The sequence below is a fragment of the Culex quinquefasciatus genome, chromosome 2 (assembly GCF_015732765.1).
Source record: "Culex quinquefasciatus strain JHB chromosome 2, VPISU_Cqui_1.0_pri_paternal, whole genome shotgun sequence".
Classification (NCBI taxonomy): domain Eukaryota; kingdom Metazoa; phylum Arthropoda; class Insecta; order Diptera; family Culicidae; genus Culex; species Culex quinquefasciatus.
The window spans coordinates 217,478,961-217,504,012 of NC_051862.1; the positions used below are offsets into that span (position 1 = coordinate 217,478,961).

The 25,052-nt window shown below is 35.3% G+C and overlaps 1 protein-coding gene across 1 annotated transcript in view; it reads right to left on the reverse strand.

Moving 5' to 3' along the window:
• Positions 1-25,052, reverse strand: part of LOC6046114 (ABC transporter G family member 39) — a 99,958-nt gene that overhangs the window by 13,241 nt on the left and 61,665 nt on the right. Inside the window, exons 11-12 of the mRNA XM_038251088.1 lie at positions 17,541-17,586; positions 16,840-17,216 (exon numbers count right to left, since the gene is read on the reverse strand). Coding sequence (XP_038107016.1) covers positions 16,840-17,216; positions 17,541-17,586 — 423 coding nt within the window. The remainder of the gene's footprint in view (positions 1-16,839; positions 17,217-17,540; positions 17,587-25,052) is intronic.

Genomic DNA, 25,052 nt, shown 5'->3' on the forward strand with positions numbered 1-25,052 from the left:
ACGGGATTTGTACTGCAATGTGCAATGTTGTAATAATATGTAAGAGATCATCACAATTATAATTGGAATTTTTCTAGAGCACAATTTTGTTGCATAATAAAAAACAATCAAGCCTAATTTTTTCTCACATCGGTTCTAGAACTCGCGTCTTGTTAAGCTCAATTTACAAACCCATGTAAAATTAACAGCACAGGTTAGATCACGGACATTCGGAATCTGGGAAAAATATATTTTAACATGCGATCGGTTCACAAATATTTCCTCGATTTTCCATGTCGAGGTTAAATTGGAAATAAGTGGAATTTGTTAACAATTGCGGTCAAAAGTAGAATGCAAATTAAGGAAAATATTAGTATGTAATTGAAAATTTGATTTAATTGTGCTTAAATTACGTTTTATTACTCTTGAAGCCATTTTTGACTGTTTAAATGAAATGAAAGTTGTTAACTATGAAAAACAAAATCAAAATCATTAAGTTGCAACTTATTAAATCTGAAAATCATACGAAAAACTAAAAAGAAAACTAAACAATATTAACTTTGTTTCTCGCTGAACAAAGTGGCTCAAAAAGATTTTGTATCAAAAAAGGAAAAATTATTATAAAAAGATGACTTGAATTATACTGGGCATTTGAAAGTATAGAATCATAATTAACACAACTTTTCTGAAAAAAATTTGGGAATTGTTATTTTTATAAATAAGGCACAACCGAAGACATTTTAACAGTTACATTAAAAAGGGGAAGACAGAAATAGCAAAAGTTACAAAAAGAAAGATGAAATCCTACTAAGATCAATTTTTGTAACAAAAAGAATTCTTTTTATCAAAATTTACAAATTTAAATTCATTAATTTGCAGTGAACTCTATTGTTAAATAAAAGAATTCAGCACCAAGCGGTTTTTGTGATCAATTGAAAAAAAAAATCTAAAAATTCCATATTCCAAAATCCGTAATTTTTAATTTTTTGATGTTTCAGATGATAAAAACCCGCAACTTTTCGGCCGCCTGGTTATGATTTTTTTTAAATATATTTTTTTTTTGAAAAATAAAACTCTTACTTATTTTTTTAAAACTTTTTTAAAACCAAATTTGCAATCGAAATAGTAGTTTATGCAACAAGTGGCAAAAAGACGATTTTTTCAGCACGAGACGTACATTTATCCAACGAGGTTCACCGAGTTGGATAAAAACGACGAGTGATGAAAAAAAAAACAAGTTTTGCAACGAATTGCATACAACATTTTTTGCAATTCCAAAAACACCCTTTGAACAGAATTCAAATTTACTTATATTTAGTCAATGAATCGTTTTAATCAAAAAAATGTTGAAAAGTATTACTTTTCCAAACGAGTGCTAAAAAGTTCATTTTTTCAGCATCCGTTTCAGTGCTGAAAAGTAGAACTTTTCAGCATTTGTTTTGAAAAGGGTTACTATTCGATTCTGTTATTTTTGGTAGAGAAAAGTAGGCTGTTTCATAATTCGAGAATGACAGGAAAACTAATTAGTTTCACGATGGAATTGCAAAAAGTACTTTACAAAATAGTAGTTTATGCAACAAGTTACAGAAAGAAGATTTTTTTATCCGACGAGGTTTACCGAGTTCGATAAATACGACGAGTTCTGAAAAAATCATGTTTTGCAACGATTTGCGTACAACATTTTTTGTAATACCGAAAAATACTATAAGAATTGAATTAAAAGTCAGTATTGAAAAGTAGAACATTTCAGCATTTATTTTGAAAAGTGTTTCTATTCGATTCTGTTAGTTTTGGCACAGATAAGTAGGCTTTTTCGTTGTTCGAGAATGGCAGGAAAAACAGGTAATTTCACGATGAAATTACTAAAAAAAACTTTAAAATTTACACTCCAAAACATTTGTGAAATACTCTGTTCTCTTCGAAAACAATATTTTGAAAATTTAGGAATCAAGACTAACGTTTCGTAATGGCTTAATCATGCATATTTGGCTCTTTATATGGCTAAATTTATGACACAAAATGGCTTCTTTGAGCAAAGGGAAGGCTTGTACAATGTTTGAGCCAAATGTTTTTTTTAATAATGTCTAGTTCGGGGTTTTGTGGAGCTAAATAATATATTTTTCAGTCGGCAAATTTTGAATTGTGGAATGAAATCATTATTTAAAAAATTATTTGTGAAGGAGAAGTCGAATTTAAATATAGAAAAAAAGAATTAGTCAAAAAATAAAAATAAAATCAAGTTATTTAACTAAAAAAAGATTAATGCACACTAGGGTGCCCAGACAAAATTACCCCCTGCTCTTTGGGTTATTTTAAGCCTCTTTGCAAATTTTGAGCAAAATTGGTAAAGATTAACCCATTGATACCCGAGCCTAAAGTTGGTGAAAAAAAGTTTTTCATGCAAAAATAACTTTTTTAAATCATTAATATCTTTTGAGAATCGAGTTATACAGCTTTGGTATGTTCTGCAAAGTTGTAAAAAAATATTTTTTTAATGAAAATCTCACTTTTGGGAATATTTGGATGTTAGTAGCGCCCCCTGGCACAATATTCAGCTTGTAGAGCGAGATTTTGAAAAAAAAAGTCACATATTCTTGGCACTCTAATACACACCAGTGTAAAGTCTCCTTAGGCTGGTACAAATATTTTTAAAAGATTTTGTCACATTCTCCCCCAAAATCGGCCCAAAAATCAGGGAGCAATAAAAATTTCAAAAAACCTCAAAATTTCTATGGAAATTTAAGTGCAATCAGCTGAAATCAAATTACAATGTACAGTCAAACCTCGCATAAGAGCGCCTCGCATATGCAACTGTGCATATACGAGTCATTCCACCTGATTCGGTTTTGTCGCAAGAGTTGCATATGCGAGGTACAGAGCTTATGGGATTTTGGCTATATGGGAGACATGGCCTATGTTTTTGTAAAAAATCATCTTAACTATACAAATTTATAGTGTTTTGGAATCGTTATGAAGTCAGCTACACAGCTACACCAAATTTACAAGGTTTACGATGTTCTAGGTCATCCGAAACTTCCTCAAGTTAAGGCCTATGTGTTCACCGCCGTCCAAGTATGAGGTAGGCGATTGTGACTTTGGTTTTTGACCTCAGATCATATCCAGATAGTCTCAGGGAGGTTCAAAGGCTAGTCTACCGATGTGTGGTGATATTCTGGGTATTCTGTAGAGTCCCGGGAGTTAAGGCCGATGGATCTACTGCCGTAACAAGATAGAGGTCAGTGGTTTTTGACCCCAGATCATATCCAGATAGCCTCAGGGAGGTTCAGGGACTAGTCTACCGATATGTGGTGATGTTCTAGGTTTTCTGTAGAGTCCCGGGAGTTAAGGCCGATGGATCTACTGCCGTAACAAGATAGAGGTCGGAGGTTTTTGACCCCAGATCATATCCGGATAGCCTCAGTGAGGTCCGGGGACTAGTCTACCAATGTGGTGATGTTCTAGGTCTTCTGTAGAGTCCCGGGAGTTACGACCGTTGGGTCTACCGCCGTAACAAAATAAAGGTCAGTGATTGTTGACCTCAGATCATATCCAGATAGCCTCAGGGAGGTTCAGGGACTAGTCTACCGATATGTGGTGGTGTTCTAGGTCTTCTGGAGAGTCCCGGGAGTTACGGCCGGTGGTGGTGTTCTAGGTCTTCTGTAGAGTCCCGGGAGTTACGGCCGGTGGGTCTAACGCCGTAACAAGATAGAGGTCGATGGTTTTTGACCTCAGATCATATCCAGATAGTCTCAGGGAGGTTCAGGGGCTAGTCTACCGATGCGTGATGATGTTCTGGGTATTCTGTAGAGTCCAGGGAGTTAAGGCCGATGGATCTACCGCCGTAACAAGATAGAGGTCGGAGGTTTTTGACCCCAGATCATATCCGGATAGCCTCAGCGAGGTCCGGGGACTAGTCTACCAATGTAGTGATGTTCTAGGTCTTCTGTAGAGTCCCGGGAGTTACGACCGATGGGTCTACCGCCGTAACAAGATAGAGGTCGATGGTTTTTGACCTCAGATCATATCCAATTAGTCTCAGGGAGGTTCAGGGGCTAGTCTACCGATGCGTGATGATGTTCTGGGTATTCTGTAGAGTCCAGGGAGTTAAGGCCGATGGATCTACCGCCGTAACAAGTGAGGTCGGAGGTTTTTGACCTCAGATCATATCCGGATAGCCTCAGTGAGGTTCGGGGACTAGTCTACCTGTAGAGTCCCGAGAGTAGGGTCCCAGGATCTCCCTGAGGCTATCCGGATATAATCCGAGGTCAAAATCACCGACCTTATTCTTGTTACGGTGGTAGACCCATCGGACGTATCTCCCGGGATCTTACAGAAGACCCAGAACATCACCACATATCGGTAAACTAGCCCCTGAGTCTATCTGGATATGATCTGAGGTCAAAAACCTCCGACCTCTATCTTGTTACGGCGGTAGACCCATCGGCCGTAACTCCCAGGACTCTACAGGAGACCCAGAACATCACCACACATCGGTAGACTAGTCCCTGAACCTCCCTGAAACTATCTGGATATGATCTGAGGTCAAAAACCATCGACCTCTATCTTGTTACGGCGGTAGACCCATCGGCCTTAACTTCCGGGACTCTACAGAAGACCTAGAACATCACCACATATCGGTAGGCTAGTCCCGGACCTCCCTGAGGCTATCCGGATATGATCTGAGGTCAAAAACCACTGACCTCCATCTTGTTACGGCAGTAGATCTACCAGCCGTAACTCCCAGGACTCTACAGAGGACCTAGAACATCACCACATATCGGTAGACTAGTCCCCGGACCTCCCTGAGGCTATCTGGATATGATCTAAGGTCAAAAACCACTGACGTCTATCTTGTTACGGCGGTAGACCCACCGGCCGTAACTCCCGGGACTCTACAGAAGACCTAGAACATCACCACATATCGGTAGACTAGTCCCTGAACCTCCCTGAGGCTATCTGGATATGATCTGGGGTCAAAAACCACTGACCTCTATCTTGTTACGGCAGTAGATCCATCGGCCTTAACTCCCGGGACTCTACAGAATACCCAGAATATCACCACACATCGGTAGACTAGCCTTTGAACCTCCCTGAGACTATCTGGATATGATCTGAGGTCAAAAACCAAAGTCACAATCGCCTACCTCATACTTGGACGGCGGTGAACACATAGGCCTTAACTTGAGGAAGTTTCGGATGACCTAGAACATCGTAAACCTTGTAAATTTGGTGTAGCTGTATAGCTGACTTCATAACGATTCCAAAACACTATAAATTGGTATAGTTAAGATGATTTTTTACAAAAATATAGGCCATGTCTCCCATATAGCCAAAATCCCATAAGCTCTGTACCTCGCATATGCGTGCTTCGCATAAGAAACCCCCATATGAGTTGCATATGCGAGGTTTAACTGTATTCCCCTGCGTTTAGAATTTTTTTAGGATGTTTGGGTTTATTCAAAAGTCTAGTGATTTTTTTTTTTCAATTTTCGCTGTAGTTTTTTTTTTGCTAGAATTTTTTGTTTTCGTTAAATCTTACATTTATTGAAAACTCATGATTGCAAAACAACAGAACAAGTGTAAAATGCATTTTAAAACACTTTTTTAAGTCAAATGTCGAAAATATGGCTTGTTATTCCAATTATAATATTTTTTTATTTATTTTTTTGCGGCATCATCTCTATGGTTAAAAAAGCTTTCTTCATTTATAAGGAATCTTGAAAAGGCAGCCAATAAAATAACAACGTGATAACAAATTTATTTTTAATACATTTTTGAAATTATGTTTTTCAATTTTGTTTTAAACAAAATCTATTGCCAAACATGTAGTTAAAACTACTGTTGTTCGTAATTTTAAACTCTTCAGAATTAATAATCATCTAAAATAACAAAAAATAGGTCACGGCAACCTACACACACTCACTCATCCACACAGCATGAGTTCATCTGCTTGCGATTATAAAACATAACTCTCGTTCGTTTGCACGCGCTCGTCCCGCGAATCAAAGTGGGCTGCGAGCGGTAAAACCACGAAAATGGTAAAAAGACGCGTTGAAAAGGCCACATCTCTTTTTTGTTCTGCCTCTCTGCCTGCTGACCGAAAGGAAGAGAAATTTCCAAGGCCAACTTTGCGTGGCCAGTCTTTTAGTTTTTTGCTGTTTAATTTTCGTGCACATGTTTGGACTGTTTTTTTTTTGTTTTACTCAAATTTTTTAGCGATTTGGGTATTGCATTCGGGCACGTTTGTTTGCGTTCAAATCAGCTGACACCTTGAAATTTGTTGACGCAAATGATTTTAAATTGTCGCTTTTTGTTGTGAATTTTTCTAATTTGAATGGATTTGTGAAATTTGGCGCTTTCACGCTAATTAATAAAATCTATTTAAGTTTGATTAGCACTAAAACTGGTTCAAAAATATCACAGATCAATAAGAAAAGCAATTTAGTTTAATGTTTCGATTTCAATTTCAAATGCCCAAAAGTAGCAAAGCTCGCATAAAAAGGCCATTCACCCTGTTGCTAAGTTGGCAAACCCGGCTCATTCGCGTTCTTTTTTTTTCTCTCTGTTTATTTTTTTGTGGCCAAACGCATGATCGTCAGTCGTCGTCGCCGGTCGTCGTCGGCTGTTTCATTCTGTGTGTGTGTTGGCTGGTTTGACACGGCGAGAAAAAAAAAGAAACAACAAACCTCGGAAGATTAGGCGCAGACAAAGTAGGCTGTCGTCTACACAGACACACAGATAATGTTTAAACGCAGCGACAGTGGAGAAATCCTACGCAGCTGACATGTGCGAATTTATGAATTTGCAAATTTAACTCGACGACCAAATAAAACAAGAAAAAGAGTTGGAACAAAGAAGAAGACTTGCTTGCCAGTTTGGTGGAGCTGGTTTGAGTGTAATTAATACGCGGGGTCGTGATGAGACAATCAGACGGTTGTTTGACGTTTCTGGATTGAGACATTTGGGTTGATTTGGTCAGGCAAATCGTACGATTTTTTGAAATTTAAATTATAAATTTAGTTTTTTACCAAATGTTGAACACAAACAATTTTTTTTATTTTTCAAGCATGTTTATGTTTATGCTTAAAATTAACAAATTTATTTAAATTTCCTGAATTGTTTAAAAAAATTGCACGCATGTCACATCCATTTCCTTTAAGTCACGTAAAGTCTCCATCAAAGTTTGCGCACACAACTTCAATGCAAACATGTCTCTGTCTCGCACTCATAGCGTGGTACTGTTTGCTGAACAAAGATTAAAGCTGTCGCACACCCATCCAAGTGCAGTTCAAATTTGCACTAAGTCGCCCCGTCAGCTCAGTGATAATGACTTTAGTAATGACGATCGATGGCACCCGTCAATTCGATCCGGCTTGGAAATTGATCTCATTAACGCGCTGCTCTCCTCTCACCTTAAGTAGGTCACTGTCACTTTATGAAGGAACCAGTTTTTTGCTGCTTAAGTCGATTGCAAACTTGCAGCACCAATACCAAGAAAGCCCGAGTGCAATTTGCATAAAGCTAATCGCGCTGCCCAGGCTGAAATCGATCATCACTCGACTTAGACCAAGACCACCAGCTTGATCAGTTCATTTATTCAACGATTCAATGAAGTTGGCAGTCACACTTACATTGAACGGTGGATTGTAGAAACCGGTTCCCCCCGTCTAATACTACAAGTTCCATCCGGCGAATCAACCATGGCCGTTTAACTGGCTGTCTCCATTCGTTGTTTAGATTTTGACAGAGGGGTCATGCTTAAATGACGTAACTTTATTCTTTGTATTTCTATCTGAAATTTGGTATTTTTCAAAACTATTTCAAACATTTTTTTTGAAACGTAATGATAAAAATATCGTTACGTCATTTGAGGACAAACCTCCAAACAAAAATCTGCAAACAACCAAACAGCACAACAAAAAAAGTTCGTTATGATTTGGTGGTTTTGTAGCGAAAACAAAACAAATCACCTCCCCACGATCATCAGGGGTGAGGATACCTGACGCCAGTATTCGCAAAACTTGAATTTTGCAAAGCAGTTGTTGGGAGCGGTTCATTCTTGCCCGGCCTCATGTTTGGCTTCCGGGCTGAGCCAAAAATGGTGAATTTCGCCTTTGTATTGTGAATTCAACCCGCGTCGGGTCTCCCAACAATCATTTGGGAGGATTGTTGGGGGAAGAATCACAAAGAATACTTGAGAATAATATTTTTGAGGAAAAAAATGGCATGTAATTCCGTCAAGCATCTTATGTTGGCATATCAGAGCTTTGACGTTCAATTACAGCTTTAAAAACTGAAAAAAGCAAGTTTATATCAAAAGTTTAGCCTAATAATTGTTTTGAATTGTGAAAAACAACAATTTTGATGCAAACAGATATATGACTTAATCGTTTTCCTGCCAAATAGATGAGAGTTCCCGCAAACTTTTGTTAAACTGGTTATGCTGTTTGTTATTTTAATATAATTCTTACTGTTTTTTGCTACGAATTTATGCAGTAGGTCAAAATTTTAAATGATATATCAGGATGTCAGGAAAACTGTTTCGTTACAGTAAAAGAATCCCAAAAATGGATTCCAACTCAAGCGATAAACTTGAAAAAAAGCACTTTTGGAGATTTTTTTTAAATGTGCGTCATAATCATATCAAAACCATTTAAATTTGATTGTCAGGTTCATCTCGTTATGATTAAATATCCCCTAATCAAGTTCTTGTTCAAATCTTGTCCATAAAGCCTTGAATTTGTGCAGGGCTTTTAGGTTAAAAAAATGTATTCTTGAGTGATTTTTTTTAAAACTCCGCAAAATTAGCAAGGTCTTTCAAGGCAATGAGAATTAATCTAACACAAACTTTACAACTCACATCAAAAATTTCTCAAATTAAAATTTCGAACAAAAATCTTGTTGCTTTCTTGTAATCAAAGTTACTTGAAAAAAAAGTGTTGTAAAAACACCAATTATAAAAGTGCTGACTTTTTTTAAATAATTTTGAAGAGGGCTGGAGGATACACAAAATGTTAAACAAATTTGTGTAATGGAATAAAAAGATTAAAACTTATTACGAAAATAATGCTACGTGCATAAAAACTTCATTTGTAACAAATTTATTGTGTTTTGTATAAAATCTCATATAATGCTGGAATAAAATGATTGAAATAATTTCAACAGATTAAAAAAAACAATTCAACAAACGTCATCCTGCTAATACTAATCATTTTTTTACTGTTCAACTTTCCCAAGATTCATATTTTTTCAGCAAATTTAATTTTTGTATTTTTGTATACTTTTCTTTTAACAAACGAAGACTTTTTGGATTTGTTATTTCCGAGCTTTTTTAGTCATATTAAAACTAAATAAACAAAAGCAATTTTTTTATTAGAAACTTACTCAATGTTAAATACATTGGATAAAGAATTGTGGTTAGTTTAAAATGCAAAGCACAACAAATGCACATAAAAATATCAATTTAAAAATATTCAAGATTATCTAAAATTCTAAAATTTAAAATATCAGCTGTCTTTGTATGAACTGTAGTCTAAATTGTCGCTTAAAAAAATTAACGAGTAATATACTCGGTTTATTAAATATGGTTTTTAATACCATTTCAAAAACATCCTGGATTTCCGAGAACTCCAAGGATTTCAAAAAAAGTTTATTTAATCTAAATTGAACGCCCTAAAAAACAACCAGAAAAATCTTTCTTGGATCATTTTTGGATATGTTTTCGATGACAAAAATGGTATTATTATTTAAGCACTTTTCGAAAATTGGAATCACTGCAAAATGAATTTTGACCAACTTGTGCTACATTCATTAAAAACATCAAAAAATTACAATTTTCTAAAATGGTTCATTTTGTGCAATTTTTTTTGTGTGAAAATCCATAAAAAATTGTTTATTTTTTTAAAGGGTTATTATTTTTCCGAAAAATATTATTTTAAATGAATGGAAAAAATGAAAAAAAAAATGGAAAACAAATTAATTTCCTTTAAGTTGTTTAAACGCACTGTATTTTAATAAAAAATATTGTTTGAACCTTGTTTATTTAAATGACAAAGGCTGAAAGTATCCTGCTAAAAATATAAGGTAACTAAAAGTCGATTTTACTAAACTATTTTTTTAGAAACATTTTATTGTGTTGTTTGAACGAGTTGAAGCTACAAGAATAATTCTGAAACATTCTGATATTTTTTTGAATTGTTTGATGAAAAGTGCTATGGAATATAATACTGTTTTTTTTAAGTGCAGAGAAAGAGGAAATAATACAGAGGAATATAATACTGATTTTTTTTAAGTGCAGAGAAAGCGAATCCAATATTGACGATTTTGATAATTTGTGTTGTTTTTGCAATCGATGACATTTTTCTCCAAAATTAGACACAATTTTGCAGGTTTTATATACATTTTTTTCGAAACCGAAGAAAAAATACATTGGAAACAACTCAATGTATACAAATTCGATAACAAAGATTTTACGGATTTGATTACTTGATTTTTATCTGTGTAGTATTAAAAAAAACATTTAAAAATTACAGTTGAAATGTGAAATAATTCCTTCAAGCAGTAAGTTGCCTATTTTAATTCAAAGTATATCTACAAACCCACTACCATTGACCAAATATTGTCATTCACTGTTCCTCAGTCCCGTAACGAATTCAAATGTATTTTAATCGAAAACGGTTCACAAAATGCCGCATTGACACGCGCCTTTGATCGGCGTTGACCACGACGCGTCGACGCGCGCTCGTCAAAGGAATGAAACATTCATCAACGTAGCAAGCGTTGCTGGTGCACGGTTAAAACAATCTGACATTCAAAACCATTCAATTTATTTAGCAAGTTTGATAAGATTAAAGTTAAAAAAATTTCAAATATTTTTAATTTTGTTTTTTTTTTACAGTGCAGCTTAATCCAACAATTCAATCCATCAGATTAGCTGTCAAGTCTAGTATGCACTTGTTCTGTTCTTCTTATCTTCTTTCAGACATCTGAAGCAGCAAAAACGGCTGCATTTTTCATATTTTTTTTCAGTTTTGCTTTGCTTTGTTTACATTAATTGCATTTGTGGCACAATTTTCCTCCTTACGTCACCGTTTTGTTTTTATTGCTCACATTTTTCTGCACATTTTTTTTTTCGTTTCAATTTCTTTTCGCTTTGAAACTAACCTTACTCAATCGCTTTCAGAGTGTGTGAGAGCGTGAGTGAGTGTTTACATCAAAGTGGGCCGGACTGCAATTTGGTGGTTCGCCTGCTTGGATCGCACCTGTTGCATACCTCACCACATGTCGATGATGGATTGTGATTCGCAGTTATGACGGTGGTGTTTTCGAATTTTAAAAAGCTGTTTAAATTGATTTTTTTTATTGTAGCTTGCACAAGATTTGATTTCAGAAGAAACAGAACAAATTAAGACTCAGAATCACGTCATCTGCTTCCTTCACCAGAGCTCAAGCTTATCACCATCAATTCTACAGGGTTGTATAAATTTGTTTATGTAACGTCACTCGGTTCGTCTTCAAGTGCAAATGCGTCGTTCCGAAGGGGAGGAAAATGCAAATAAAATCCGCCACTTTGCGGTCGCGGACTTGTGATTTATACAACCTGATAGTACGCCATATCTGACGCTGATATTTGTTTTCATCACCTCGCAGATTGCCTTCATTATGTCATTCAATCAAAGTTTCGCAGTAAAAGTCCCTAAATCGACCCCTCGACGGTGCACACCAAAGCTCTTATCAACGCTTCTCCAAACCAAAACATTCGCGGTCTTCGTCGTCCACACGAAAGGGCGATAAGAAGAATCGAGTTCAAGTACTCGAGCGCTGCCCACCGAATCACACCCGAGAGTGAGTGATAAGCTCAAGTCGATCCTCGTGCTGACTGGCTTTAAACAGCGGCTACAGGAAAAGTGTCCGATTGCAATCAGACCTAGTTTGATTGAATGCCAGTGGGCAAAAAAAAAACCGAGGTTCAATCACACAAATATGTGCTGACTTTGAGGCTGAGCTTCGGGGTTTTTCGTTCGAATTAACCCCGTTTTAAGTGAATAATAAAAAAAAAGGGAAAAGAGGAGGGGAAACTGCTTGTTCGACATTCACATTTTTGTTTGCAAACAACACGACATGAGCAGTTGTTTTTTGTATACATGTGCAATGTGCGTTGTAATCGCTTTCGGGAGTGAAACTGGTGCTGAAAATGTTCTTTCTGAGCAGCAATTTTGGCTGAATTTAGCTTTAAATTGAAATTAAAAAAAAAATGAGAGCCTAAAATAGTAATATTTCTAAAGTATGTTAAAATTTAATAAGTACCATTTGTCACTTATTGTAGGTTTCTCTAGTTTTATTTTGATTGCTCGTTTTATATGTTCAGCTAATAATTTATTGTAAACTGAAGCAATTTGCAAAAGCTTAAACTTTATGGAGGCCTTTCCTAAGACCAAAGAAGCAATTTTGCGTCATTGGTTCACCCATACAAGTCTTCATATAATTTTGGAAGTAAAAAAAATATTCAAAGAAAATATGTTTAGAAGGAATCTTTTGATCAATTTGGTGTATTCGGTAAAATTCTTGGCTATGACGAGGACTATTCGAAAAAAAATGAAAATAAACTTATTGGTGATTTTTTTTGCGATAATTAAATTTTTCAAAATCAGTATTCTTTCTAATTTTTGAATTAAATGTTTCAGGGGACAAAAACCTGTACTTTTTGATCCATGCTTCTCGGTCATAATTGATTGCTTGTAATGATTTTTTTTAAATGTGTTTTTTTTAAGTAGACATCTTTCAACAAAAATAAAAACATTTTTAATGTCGAATTCTCCGTTTAAATGTTCTTAATAGAATCTTTTAATAAGTGGATTGTTTTCGAGAGATGTCTACTGAAAGTTTGATTTTTACTATAATTTGCAGTTATAAGACTTTTTAAAAAAGTGCCCATAAGAAAACAATTCTAAAATAAAATTAAAATGATTTCCAATAAATGGGCCTGAGGCACAGCGAATAGTTTCTTGTAGCATCCCCACATTTTCAAAAGCCAATATCTCAGCAACTTATTTCCAACTCTTTTGAACTAAGATGAACCGATTTTTTTTATCGAGACAATTAATTCAAAAGGTATTTGAAGGTGATTTGATGTGCTCTGTTAACAATATAATAAATAGAAGAAAATAGAAGAAAAACAATAAACAAGAAATTTCTCGTAGGTCAATGGAAATTTTATTTCAAGTTGTTGTCTCCATTCACAATTTCTCCTCCCCAGAATATCATGAAGAAAATCGTGATTGCTAAAATAAAAATTACCTTTGAACAATGTATTTAAATCGATTGTTAACTAATTAAAATACATCCTTTAACATTTATTTCTGTATTTGATGGCTTCGTTTTCGAAGTTTTAAATATTTGAAACCCAGATCTTAAGGAAGTTTAACTTTAGGAAAAAAAATAAAGTCATAAATTCATTGAAATTTTATGCCCAAAAATTGAAATTTTAAATTTATTTTAGTTAGTTTGACCAAGAACAGAGCTGAGTGGCAAAACGTTTGTTTTTATTTGAATCTGCCAAATTACTCAAAATACACTCGAAAAAATAAAATGAAGTGAAAAAGCTTGGGCTGTAGAGAGTTATTGATCTCTTCTATAACTTCTGGAACATTTTGCTGCATGGGTTGCTTTATATTTTCCAAAAACTAAAAATAAAAAAAAATTGAAATTAAAATTCTTGAAGTTATCGAATGAAGGTCCACATAAAGTTGCAAAAGTTTACAACAAATTAGTAAACCTCCAAACTTTTGAAAAAAAAAATAAATCTTTTAAAAGCTTTAGGTTTCGTTGAAATCTGTTTTCAAAAAATGTCGTAATGGATTTTAATAACCAAGGTTTTTTTTAGAAATCTTAATAATTTTATAGCCTAAGTAATTCTAAGCATAGTATTAAAAAACAGATAACTCTAATACTTACTTAAGTTGAGTTATTACTAGAATTTTTTCTGGAATTTTGCTAAAAAATTTCCACAAAACATAAATATTATATGTGTTTTTTTACTCGAAGGTTTCCATGCAAAATTAGTCAATGTCATTTAATCAAATAAAAAAAACTGGCTACAAACATAATTAAAAAAAAAAACAAAAAATAACACTAATTAAAAAAAAATATCAATTCTGTAGTATCTACCCTTTTTTTGTTTTTTTTTTTATTTAATTTGCATTTAATGTTATGAAATAAACTTTTTCAATGAGTTAAAAATAAGCTTTTTTGCATCATTAATTTCTCCACTCAAGTCAACGTGGAAATGGTCATCCTACAAAATATTTGAAAATCAGAATCTTTAGAATGGTTTTTCTGGTCGATTCGGTTTAATCAGAAAAGTTGAAGATTATGATTAAAAAATAGGTACACGGAAAAAATCCCGATTTTTTATTTGACTTTTTATCACTTTACAAGCTCTTCCCGGCAAACTTCGTCCTGCCCTTTTTTGGTTTCCTGACGTTTCTTGCTTGTTTGCTAATTCAGCCTCCTGTGATCAAAATTTGATTTTACGTAACTTTTCCCATACAAACGGCATGTGTTCCGGAATCGGTCTCAGAGTGGCCAAAGTGTCAACTTATTAGCGTAAAAACCTTTCTCGGGCTTATACGAACCCAATGCAGCAAAGATCGCTCCGATCCGACGCTCCGTATTGAATTGATTCGCGTTCGAACAAAACCGTAGAAATTTTTTATATATATAGATGTTGATTTCCCAAAAACCCAATTTTTAAATTTTCAATATTTTTAATAACATTTTATGCTGCAGAGTTAACGATGGTGAAAAATATGATAGCGAAATATTGTAAATAAATGCAGTTTTGCGGAAAAAAATCTAAAATATTGTCAATTAAAATTTCAAAAACCATGTTCGGCTCAATTTTTAATATTTAAAAAATGTTGAAATTTTCCGCTCTTTCCATTATTTGTTTTTTTTTTGGCAATTTACAATATTAACAGTCTCCAAGGGAAGCGAAAATTTCTCAATGTTTTAGTCCAGAATAACTTTTTTGAAGGACTCATAACAATTATTTTCGACATTTTGGATTTTTGAAAAAATTAAATTGAAAATCGAAGCATTAGTTTCCGAAAATCTTTTTCGATAACAATAATCACTTTTAAATTTTTGGAAATCCCCCTACCAACAATCGACTTTTATAATTTATGAGAAAGACTAAGAGACCGAGTCAGGTAGTTCAGGTTCAGGTAGAGCGTCCAATTTCCCGTCCCGGGAAAAAATTCCCGGGAATTCCCGGGATTTCCCGTAAAAAAATATTTCCCGTTTCCCGGGAAATTTATAAATTTCCCGGGAATTCCCGAAACTCAAGCGGAAGAATACATTTTCTTAATATTTTTGTAGCCATTTTTTGAAAAATGCTCTAGAAAAAATGGAGAAACTCAATTTAATATCAAGATTTTTACATTTCAGGTAAGCTTTTTAAAGAATAATTGGATACAGAATAAAGAATACGAATAGTTTACGTTTTTGTTTACCATGATTAAATTAGATGAAAATTGAATTGATTTCATTAAATATTTCAAGTAGGTTTTTGCAAGAAGAATTTCTTCAATTCGTTCAAGAAATTTCAATTTAAAGTAAAAGATTTATGGAGCACTGGTGCAACAATGGGTGTTAAAAGGTTAACATGAAAAAAAAAACAAAGAGTGGTAGTGGGATAATGACAATTTATCGTATAATTAAAATCATGTTTTCGTTCTATAAAAATACGTTCAACAGAAGTCAATTATAAACCTGAAAACCAAAAGGAAAAAAAACATTAAAAAATCATCGTAAAACAACTTTGTATTGTTTAAGAGGTGCCCGAAAAATGCAAACATGGTTTAAAAACTTGCTCTGAATATTTAAAAACATTGAGTTGTTCGAAGTAAAACAAACACGAGAAGTTAGATTTTTAAGGAAAATCATATCTTGGTTTAGAGAAGTTATTTGTTAAGAAAAAAATAATTTCTTAATGATTTTATTCGTTACAACTTAATGTGTCAAACCATACTTTCTCAAACTGGTAACAGAGGCAAGTTTTAAAGAAATTTAAGATTGCGGAGTACGGATTCATTTCACTTTGATTAAAAAATAGTTTTCAACAAAAATACAAGAGAGTATTTTTTGATTTATTGTACGATTTGAGCTTCAAAAATTAGAAAATATACATTTTCTTGTAGTTGTATGAATTTATACATGCAGTCAAGCTATTAGTTGATCTTTACACTTTTTTTTAACCATTAAAGTGTCTGTCCCATTAAATTTTGGTGCAAAATATGATTCAGAACTAAGATTAGAGCAATCTTCAATAATTTTAAAATTTCCCGGGAATTCCCGGGATTTCCCGGGAAATTGGTTGAAAATTTTCCGTTTCCCGGGAAATTGGCAACCCCGGGAAATTGGACGCTCTAGGTTCAGGTTCAAATCCCAGGTCGGACTCGGACTCTGGTAATCGTTTCCTGTGTGGATTCCATTACTTAATTTAGGAACTTGGATTGCTTTACTTTACTCACTAACGTTATTTTATTTGATTTTGAAGGCATCTGTTCTCATAACACTAACCAAAAACGAAGTTGACTTTATAGCTGTCGGCCACCATTAGTGTCTTCCTTTTTATCTACAAGGACTTCGCCGCCCTGGGCTCCTAAGTGTACGAGAGTATGGCACGGAGCGACGGCGCCGAATACCCATATTTACACAAAGAATTTTAGAGCGCCCGCCGCGGGATTCGAACCAGCGACCTCTGGATTGTGAGTCCAGTGCGCGGTCCGATTGATCCACACGGGCGGGGCATAACACTAACGTATATTTAATAATCTAAAAAAATGCTCCCCAACTCACCTTTCCTGAAAATCCCCGTCCGCACCGAATACGACAGATTCTTAAATCCGATCGTGACCGGCTTGATCAATCTGGCCGCCGCCAGCGACGACGCCGTCGACGCTCCTCCCAAACTCGGACTATGTTCATACCCTGGCGGATACACCGGCATCTTCAGCGGTTCCAACCCAAGCGTATGTGGCCGCTTCTGCACCAACTTCCCTACTCCTTGCTGCTTCTGCGAAGCAGGTTCTTCTTCAAGCTGTTCGTGCATTTCTAACATGACACTACCTCCTCCACCTCCACCTCCGTTACTCATCTCGTACGATTCTGCCATTTTCGTCGACCGTCGTCGGACTTCGGACGACGAACTTTCACTTCTTGAAACAGAGACTGCTCTGTTTGGTTAGAATCCTCCTCCTCTGCGGATGAGCAATTTCTCAGCACCACATGTCACGGCCGTCGCCGTCTTGGCTTGGCGTGGCCGATACGCCGGTACAGGTTCTAAAAATACATCCACCTAGCAGAGAGCGCGGATTCCCTCGACACTTTCTCCTCCTCCTCCGTACACCTCTTTTGCACAGTTGCGTTGGTTGCACGGGGTTCTTCAACCTCTGCAGTCGGTGAATATCTTATCGTTTCTTTGCGCGTCTCATGTGACGGACTGGAACTTGATCCAAACTTGGATAAAAACCACCCGAAAAAAAAAATTCGGGACTCACTGCACCGCTGCACAGTCGTCAACCTTGCGGAACGAACTTTGTGCCCCTTTGGGACGTTACACAAATCACACACTTTCCACACTTTGCTTGATAAGACTCCCGTAATCTGGCCCGCGACGACGAGGTCATCAAACAGGTCTTCTCCGTCGGACTCTTGGAAACAAAAGAAAGTCGCGCACTTCTCTCTCGTTTGTGCAGTACACTTATTAATTATACTTTTATTCAATTGCACCGCACGCTCTTCATGCACTTTTAGTGTACCCTATACCAACACAATCCAAGTAGGCGTTCGATGGTTCAAACTTCCGCGCTCGTTCGCGCGCGCGCCACTGACCAAGGAACGAACCGCGCGCGGCCGACTCACGATGAATACTGAATGAGTGGTTGCTGGTCGCAGCTGGCCGTGGTTGCGCTGTGCGCTGCGCGCTAGGGTTGATTGAAGTGAGTGCCGATGCGTCGCGACGCCCCGTCGCGTTTGGTTGTGGTGGTGTGAATGGAACTCGCGCGGGAGGAAACACAAAGAAAAGAAGATGGCAAGTAGTGAGCACATGTGCAGTGCGGTGAGTGTAATGTGGAACGAAGGGTTTTGCACTCAGATGGATGGAACCTGTTGGGATGGGTGGGGAAATCTTAATTTTAAAGAACTAATTGATTTCAAATTCCATAATATAAAAAATAATCATTTGTAAACTGTAAGTTAACAGTTTTTATCAGGTCAAGAAAAACACATTAGGAAATTATACCGAGTTTTTGAATAACATATTAAAATAAGTATGCTACACAGTCCAGACTAGAAATTAAATTTTAAATGCAAGATGGTGACCAAAATAGAATTGTATGGAAAAGGCATTTGACAATGTAACTGGTAATCTACCATTCAAATTTAAGCATAAGCATAGGTGCCCACCCGCAGTTGCTACTCCGTTATTGACCTCCAGAAGTTACATCCACGAGCCGTGGAAGATGAGTGGGTGCTATCTTTCCTCGCTTCGCAACTTCTCAAAGGCCCCTATCATGCTGATCAATACCGGCGCCGGCCACGACCAGTGGTAGGGTCACGGGGAAGTGGATGGGAATGTTAGTCCGATACTTGAGTGATAGAGACGACCGCCCAATCGACTGCTTCTCCGACAAAGTATCACATGAGTAGGGCTAGTGATTTTTCACGGCAAAAAAAATGAAATTACGCGGCATGCCAGTTACAAAACATTGAAATTTCACGGCAATTTCACGGTACTCAAAAAACTGCTCAAAATAAACGTAAAAATGCATTCTTTTAAGGTGAAGCCGTTGATCATTTTCGAAGAAAATTGATCATCACTCTAAAATACTCTGTACTGAATTCAAATTAACGAATTTCTGCACCAAAATGAATCAGCATGTGCCGATTGTTGCCTTCTTGAAGCCGCTGAAGGAATTTTTGATATAAATCAAATGCGTCTCAAAATTTATATAATTTAGTCGTACAATCATTGACGTCCTAGTTGGCAATCATTGATTAATGACGATTTCCATAACTTTACAAGAAATGGGATAATCGTTACCAAAAAGTATCAGCATGCGTAGGACACTATTCTAAACAACTTGTAGAAGAAATTTTGCCAAAATATTGAAAGCAACGCAAAATTTATATCTTTGAACGAAAAATCATGGCAATGATGGAAGTCTTCACGTTAACAAAATTATAAAGTGTGAAAGGGATGCACTCAGCGTTAACATTTGTTTATAGGACCTAATAAAAAAAGGTAAGAATTTATGGTTCAGCTGTTTTAATTTTATTGAGATTTTATAAAATTAATTTTCTCAAATACCCCCAAAACGTAGCACGTCACGTTAAAATAAGTGCAAGAAAGGTTTTTTTTTGCTTTCCTTTATTTCAATAGAAAAATTTCAGTATTTTAATAAAGTTCAAGCAAAACTTCATTAAAAGCTGTTTTTACATTTATTGATAAATTCAATTTTTTTTAATACATTGCAAAATGGTTAACAAATACATGTATTATTTTACTTATAATTTTTTTTTAAAACACATAATTTATATTTTAATTTTAAAACGCAATTTGTTCATCGTTGTTTAATATCGTTGATTAATTAAAAAAAATATTTAAAAAAAAACTATTTTTTGCGTTTTCTTTCAGAGAAGTGCTAATTAATGTTCTTTTAAAATCTGTTTAGAATTTGGTGGAATATAGAAACTTTTTGCATTTTTTTGAATATTCTAATGAACAATATTTTCAAAAAATAGTTGTAGATCTGATATGAAACACTTTTTTATTTGTAAACTGCTTTTAAAATGCTTGTTATAAATCTTGTAAAATGCTTGAATTAAAAAAATTAAGGTTAAATGCACTGAGTAGCGATTCATCAAATGAATATGTGAAATTTCGCGGCATATCACGGTATTTCCCAAATTTCACGGCCAGGGTAAAATTTCACGGATTACGCGGCTTCCGTGAAATCGCGAAAAATCACTAGCCCTACACATGAGTTTTGAGGGGGTTAGTAGATGGGTGTGAGGTCAGGATTCACGAGTGGCAGTGATGTGACCATGAGCATTTTGTTTATCGGTTGAAATTTTTTAAATCTTAGGCAGCCGGCTGCGGAAAGATAGATAATTGATTATTTAAAATGGTTTATTTTTATCGTACGCGTGCCAGCTGAGCAGTAGTGCTATGGGCTGGACTTAACAGTATATTTTTACTGTTTTTACAATTTAGATAACGCGAGCAAATTCAAAAAATAGTAAATAAATGACGCTTTACTCTTCATAAAATCTATAGATTGATGAATTAATACTGAACTGAAAGTTGGAATAAATTTTTACGATCATTTACGACGAAAATTATCGCGAAAAAACAGGACTGCGCGTCCCCAAAAGCACTGCACTTATGAAGGCATTATTCAATAATTATGACCCCATGCAGACAAAAACTGGTAATCTACCATTCAAATTTGTCTATAATGGAATAGCACAATTCGAATTTCATTTTTGAAGAAAGAACATAAAAAAGCATGGCAAAGATTTTTTTCCTTGTATTTCGATTTTTTAATTTATCCACATAAAATTTAAATTGAAAATCAAATTTCAGTATTTGATTGCCTGTTATATAACTAAATTTATTTTCTAAATATTTCATTGACGCCTAACGGCCACAAACATATTGGTTCATTGCAAATATTTAAAAAAGTTTTTGTCCCTCGGCCCTAGCCGAGGTCAAGGGGGCGCAAAAAAATAAAAAAATATAAAAATTTAAATAACAAGCCATAGTCTTCACATTTAAATGAAAAAAGTGTTTTAAAATGCATTTTACACTAGTTCAGTTGTTTTGCAATCATTAGTTTTCAAAAAATCTAAGATCTGACAAAAACAAAAATTGTATCGAAAAAAAAGATTTTGCATCGAAAATTTTCAAAAAATCTCAAGATTTTTTAATAAACCCAAACATGTTAAAAATGATTTTAAACGCAGGAGAATGTATTTTGATTTGATTTCAGCTGGTTGCACTTGAATTTTCATTGAAATTTTGAAGTTTATTGTAAAAATATTTTTTTTGCCCCCTGATTTTTCGGGCCAATTTTGAAGGGGGGGGCTGACAAAAACTTTTAAAAATATTTGTACCAGCCTTATAAACTCTCCATTAAAGCAATTTTTATTTAATTGTTTTTGCCTTAATCAGCTTACTGAGGAAAGGCTATAAAATCACTCGAAAAATGAACTTTTTAATTAGACATCCTAGACCTACCTTCATTTGTACATATCGGCTCAGAATCACCAGCTGAGCAAATGTCTGTGTGTTTGGCTGTATGTAGACATGTGTACCAAATCAATATCACTGGAATATCTCGTCACTGGTTTAACCGATTTTGACCGTATTGGCCTCATTCGATTCGTCTTGGGGTCGCATAAGTCCCTATTGAAATTCATGAGATTTAGTTAAGCACATCAAAAGTTATGCTTAGAAAACTGCTGCATATAAATTTAACAATTTGCAAAAAAGGTGGTTTTTGCATGAAAACCTACAATATTATATATTTTTAGAAAGGTTCTGAAATTACCTTTCTTGTGGATTAAGCATTTTCAAGATCTGACATACCTTTCAAAAGTTACAAGCAGTTTAAAAACTGGTCTTAATTTACATAACCTCAACCGTTTTACCATTAAAAATATGATAACAATCCACAATTTTAACATTTCAATGAAAAAACCATTGTAAAATGCATTGAACACCCGCAAAATTGATATGCAAGTTTTAAACGCAGGGGAAAGCAATTAAATTTCAATTGAAAAATTGAAATATTTTTTGCCCCTGATTTTTCGGGCCGTTTTGAATTTTACCAGCCTAATTTTTTTTTTTTTTTTGATTAACCACTTTTTCCAAGGACTTCTAATAATCGTGTGTAGGTTGTATTCCAAAATCTGTTTGTGGGAAATTTTATACTGAAAAAAAAACTGGAAATCACTTGAAAAATTGAAAAGTTTGAAGAATAATTTTGGAGATCAGAATCAATTTTGCAATCAGTAGGTATCCTAATTTTTAAAAATAAAATCCATCATTTACAAGAAATAGCCATGGGTAACAGAGTTGTTCTCTAGATTTTTGCTAATTATTTCACGATTTTGAAATTTGTATTTTTTGATTTTGTAAAACTTTGTTTGTTGTCCTTTGAAGCAAATTTTCATCATTAGTTTTTCCATAGAAGTCTCCATGCAATTTTGAGCACTGGCATATTTTCAGATTTTTTTTTGCACCGTTTTGAAGTTATAGTCACTTTCAGGTTGAATTTTTGGAATTGTTTACATCTTTCGTTTGTTTTTAATACTTCATGAAAAACTGACAATTAGTTTCTAAGAAACAATCTTACAAAGAATTCGGATCGATGGAAATTAGTTATTCTGATTGTCACCTAATTAGCCTGCAATTGCCAACTGACGATACCTGGGTGATAATTGATTCAATTTTCAATATTGAAAAATGAATCTATTGTGAAATTTTCAGATTTACAATAACAATAATTTAAAAAATTTATAATTTGGTCTTAAATATGAAATGAGGAAAATTAAACATTTTTATTCCTTTTACAAAGTTATGCTAAAAATGCGAAATTGCTTCTTTTGATGTAGGGAATGAACAAAAAAAGCTTCATCAAAATAAAAAAAATACAAAGAAATATCAAAACCTTATAGAACTACTCATTACATCAGTAGTTTTTTTTTTTGAAATAGTGTCCAGGTATGTCTGTTTCTGGCTAGGGGCCATCCATAAACCACGTGAACCCTTAGAGGAAGGGGGTGGGGGGAGGCTGACGATTGTCCACGCTTCTTTCATTTTTTTTTGTATGGACACCACCGTCCCTGAGAGAAGGGGAGGTGGTTGAGGGTACACAAATTGAAATGATAAACCACAATGGCACGGAAAATGCATTATACAACAGTACAATCGATTTGCAATCACTTGTTTTAAAGATTTTTTTTCTTTGCGGAAATAAATCTATAGCAAATAATCACAAAAACTCAAATTATGTTTGAATCAACTAAAACATGTTTATTATTACAAAACGCCGGGGAATGCATTTTATTTTTTTTTTGTTAGTCAATTGCACTTAAAATTAAATGGCAAAAAATTGCCCCCTTGATTTTTCGAACCGGTTTCGAGACAAAAACTTTGAAACATTTTCCAACAGCCTAAGGTGCATTAAAACTATTGAAGTTCTTATCAATTGCAATTTTGATTATGCTTTTTATAACTTTCAAATGGAGTTAACTTTCTATAAATTGAATATAAAGAAGTTTTTTGAAAATTATAAATTACAAATATTTTTTTAATGGCATGAACTTAGCTGCTGATCCCTAAATATTTTTTTAATGATTTTAATCAACCAAAATTTGCGTGACAAAACTATACTATTCGGTTCACTAAATGCTCCCAGATTTCTCTACTAGATTCCGTTCGTCACTAATTCACTAATAGCAAACGAACCCACGTCACGCAGGACCATTTAAGTCTCACCAAATAGAGAGCAGCAGACCATCGTTGTCTGGAAAACAAAAATCCGTTCCAAGGTTAACGAACGACCTTCTCGACGCCGCCAAAAGTCAAACATTGCCGGTTCCGATTGCATGCTGCTTATCAACCGCCACACGCTGATGAACGTCAAACCAGTAAACCAAAACCACAATATTTTTAGTTAATTTGTACCGGTTTTTAGGTCCTCCTGCCGGTCACGAGACGCGCATTTGCGTGCACAAAATGACGCCCAGTAATAAGAGGGTGATGCGATTTTTCGATAGGTTTCATAATTGAAGGGTATTTTTTGAAAGAATATCATAACCACGAGGTTCTAGTGTGGTGTGATCTTTCGTCGAAAATTCCGAGCAAATTACAGGGTTCATTGGTCGGTTCTTCTTGGTACAACAACAGTGCCTGAGGCTAATAAGGTAGACTTATGATGGAACACCTTAAAGGTTCGTTGCTTCCTTGATTCAGGTTTAGTTCGTGTAGACAATACCAGCGAATCGGAAGTGTAAACACGTGCCACCAAACTACCAATCACTGAAACGCAAATCTTCCCAGAAATGCCGTGTTGAACAAGTCCCAATATCATCATCGAAGGAGGCGCGCGTAATCACTTCCATGTTTACACTCCTCAATCGCGTCATCAAAACGACGATCATCGCAGCCACCACAGAGACTTCAGGAGAGGCCATTATCAACGCCTCGGTGGACCGCAGCCTGCTCCGTCTGTCGACCCAAACTGGAGCGCCGAAGTTGGACTTTGGATTCCCCCAAGTTTCCGTACCATTCCAGCGGTCAAGTCTGTTAAAGTCCATAACGGTCCGCGGCTAAAACCCCGACTAAAACTGTTCTTTTTTTTCTTGTTTCGTTTTGGATTTAAACAAGACGTCGAAAGGTGAACAAAGTGTCTCTCTGGGTTGGGGATGGTTGACTTATGATTAATATTTGTTTCGTTTCTTTGTCCGGCTCCGGCAGACACAGTCGGTTGGTTTAAGTGCAGCAGCGAGCTTTGTTGTGTGGAGGAGTGATTAAACTGGAATACGAGCGAGCTTAGTGAATCGAACTGGACACTTGAGCGGAAGGGGAGACAAACTGCCGAGTGCAGTATCAGCTGATGCATGCGATCATGGTTTCTGGTTTCTTATTGGTTCTGCGTGAAATCAGAGCTGTTCACAAGATTGGGTTAGAGTTGTGGAACTCACTGTCACATTAGTATATACCATGGATTTAAAAAATGTGTCTAAAGACGGCCAAAATTGACTCCAGAAATAAACATGTTTTTTTTTTTCGAAACATTGACTAAGTCGCAAGTGGAGTTTGATGACTCTACTAAAAGAGACCAAGATTACAAGAAAAAATAAGAGTTTTACTTTCTAATGTTTTCATGGAGATTTGGTTTAAAAAGAATCTTTAGAGCCCCTCTAAAACAAAAGGGAGATTTCTCGCTTGGTCCAGACCAAAATCCAGCATAAAGCTTTCAGACCAAAAGAGGTGTGGC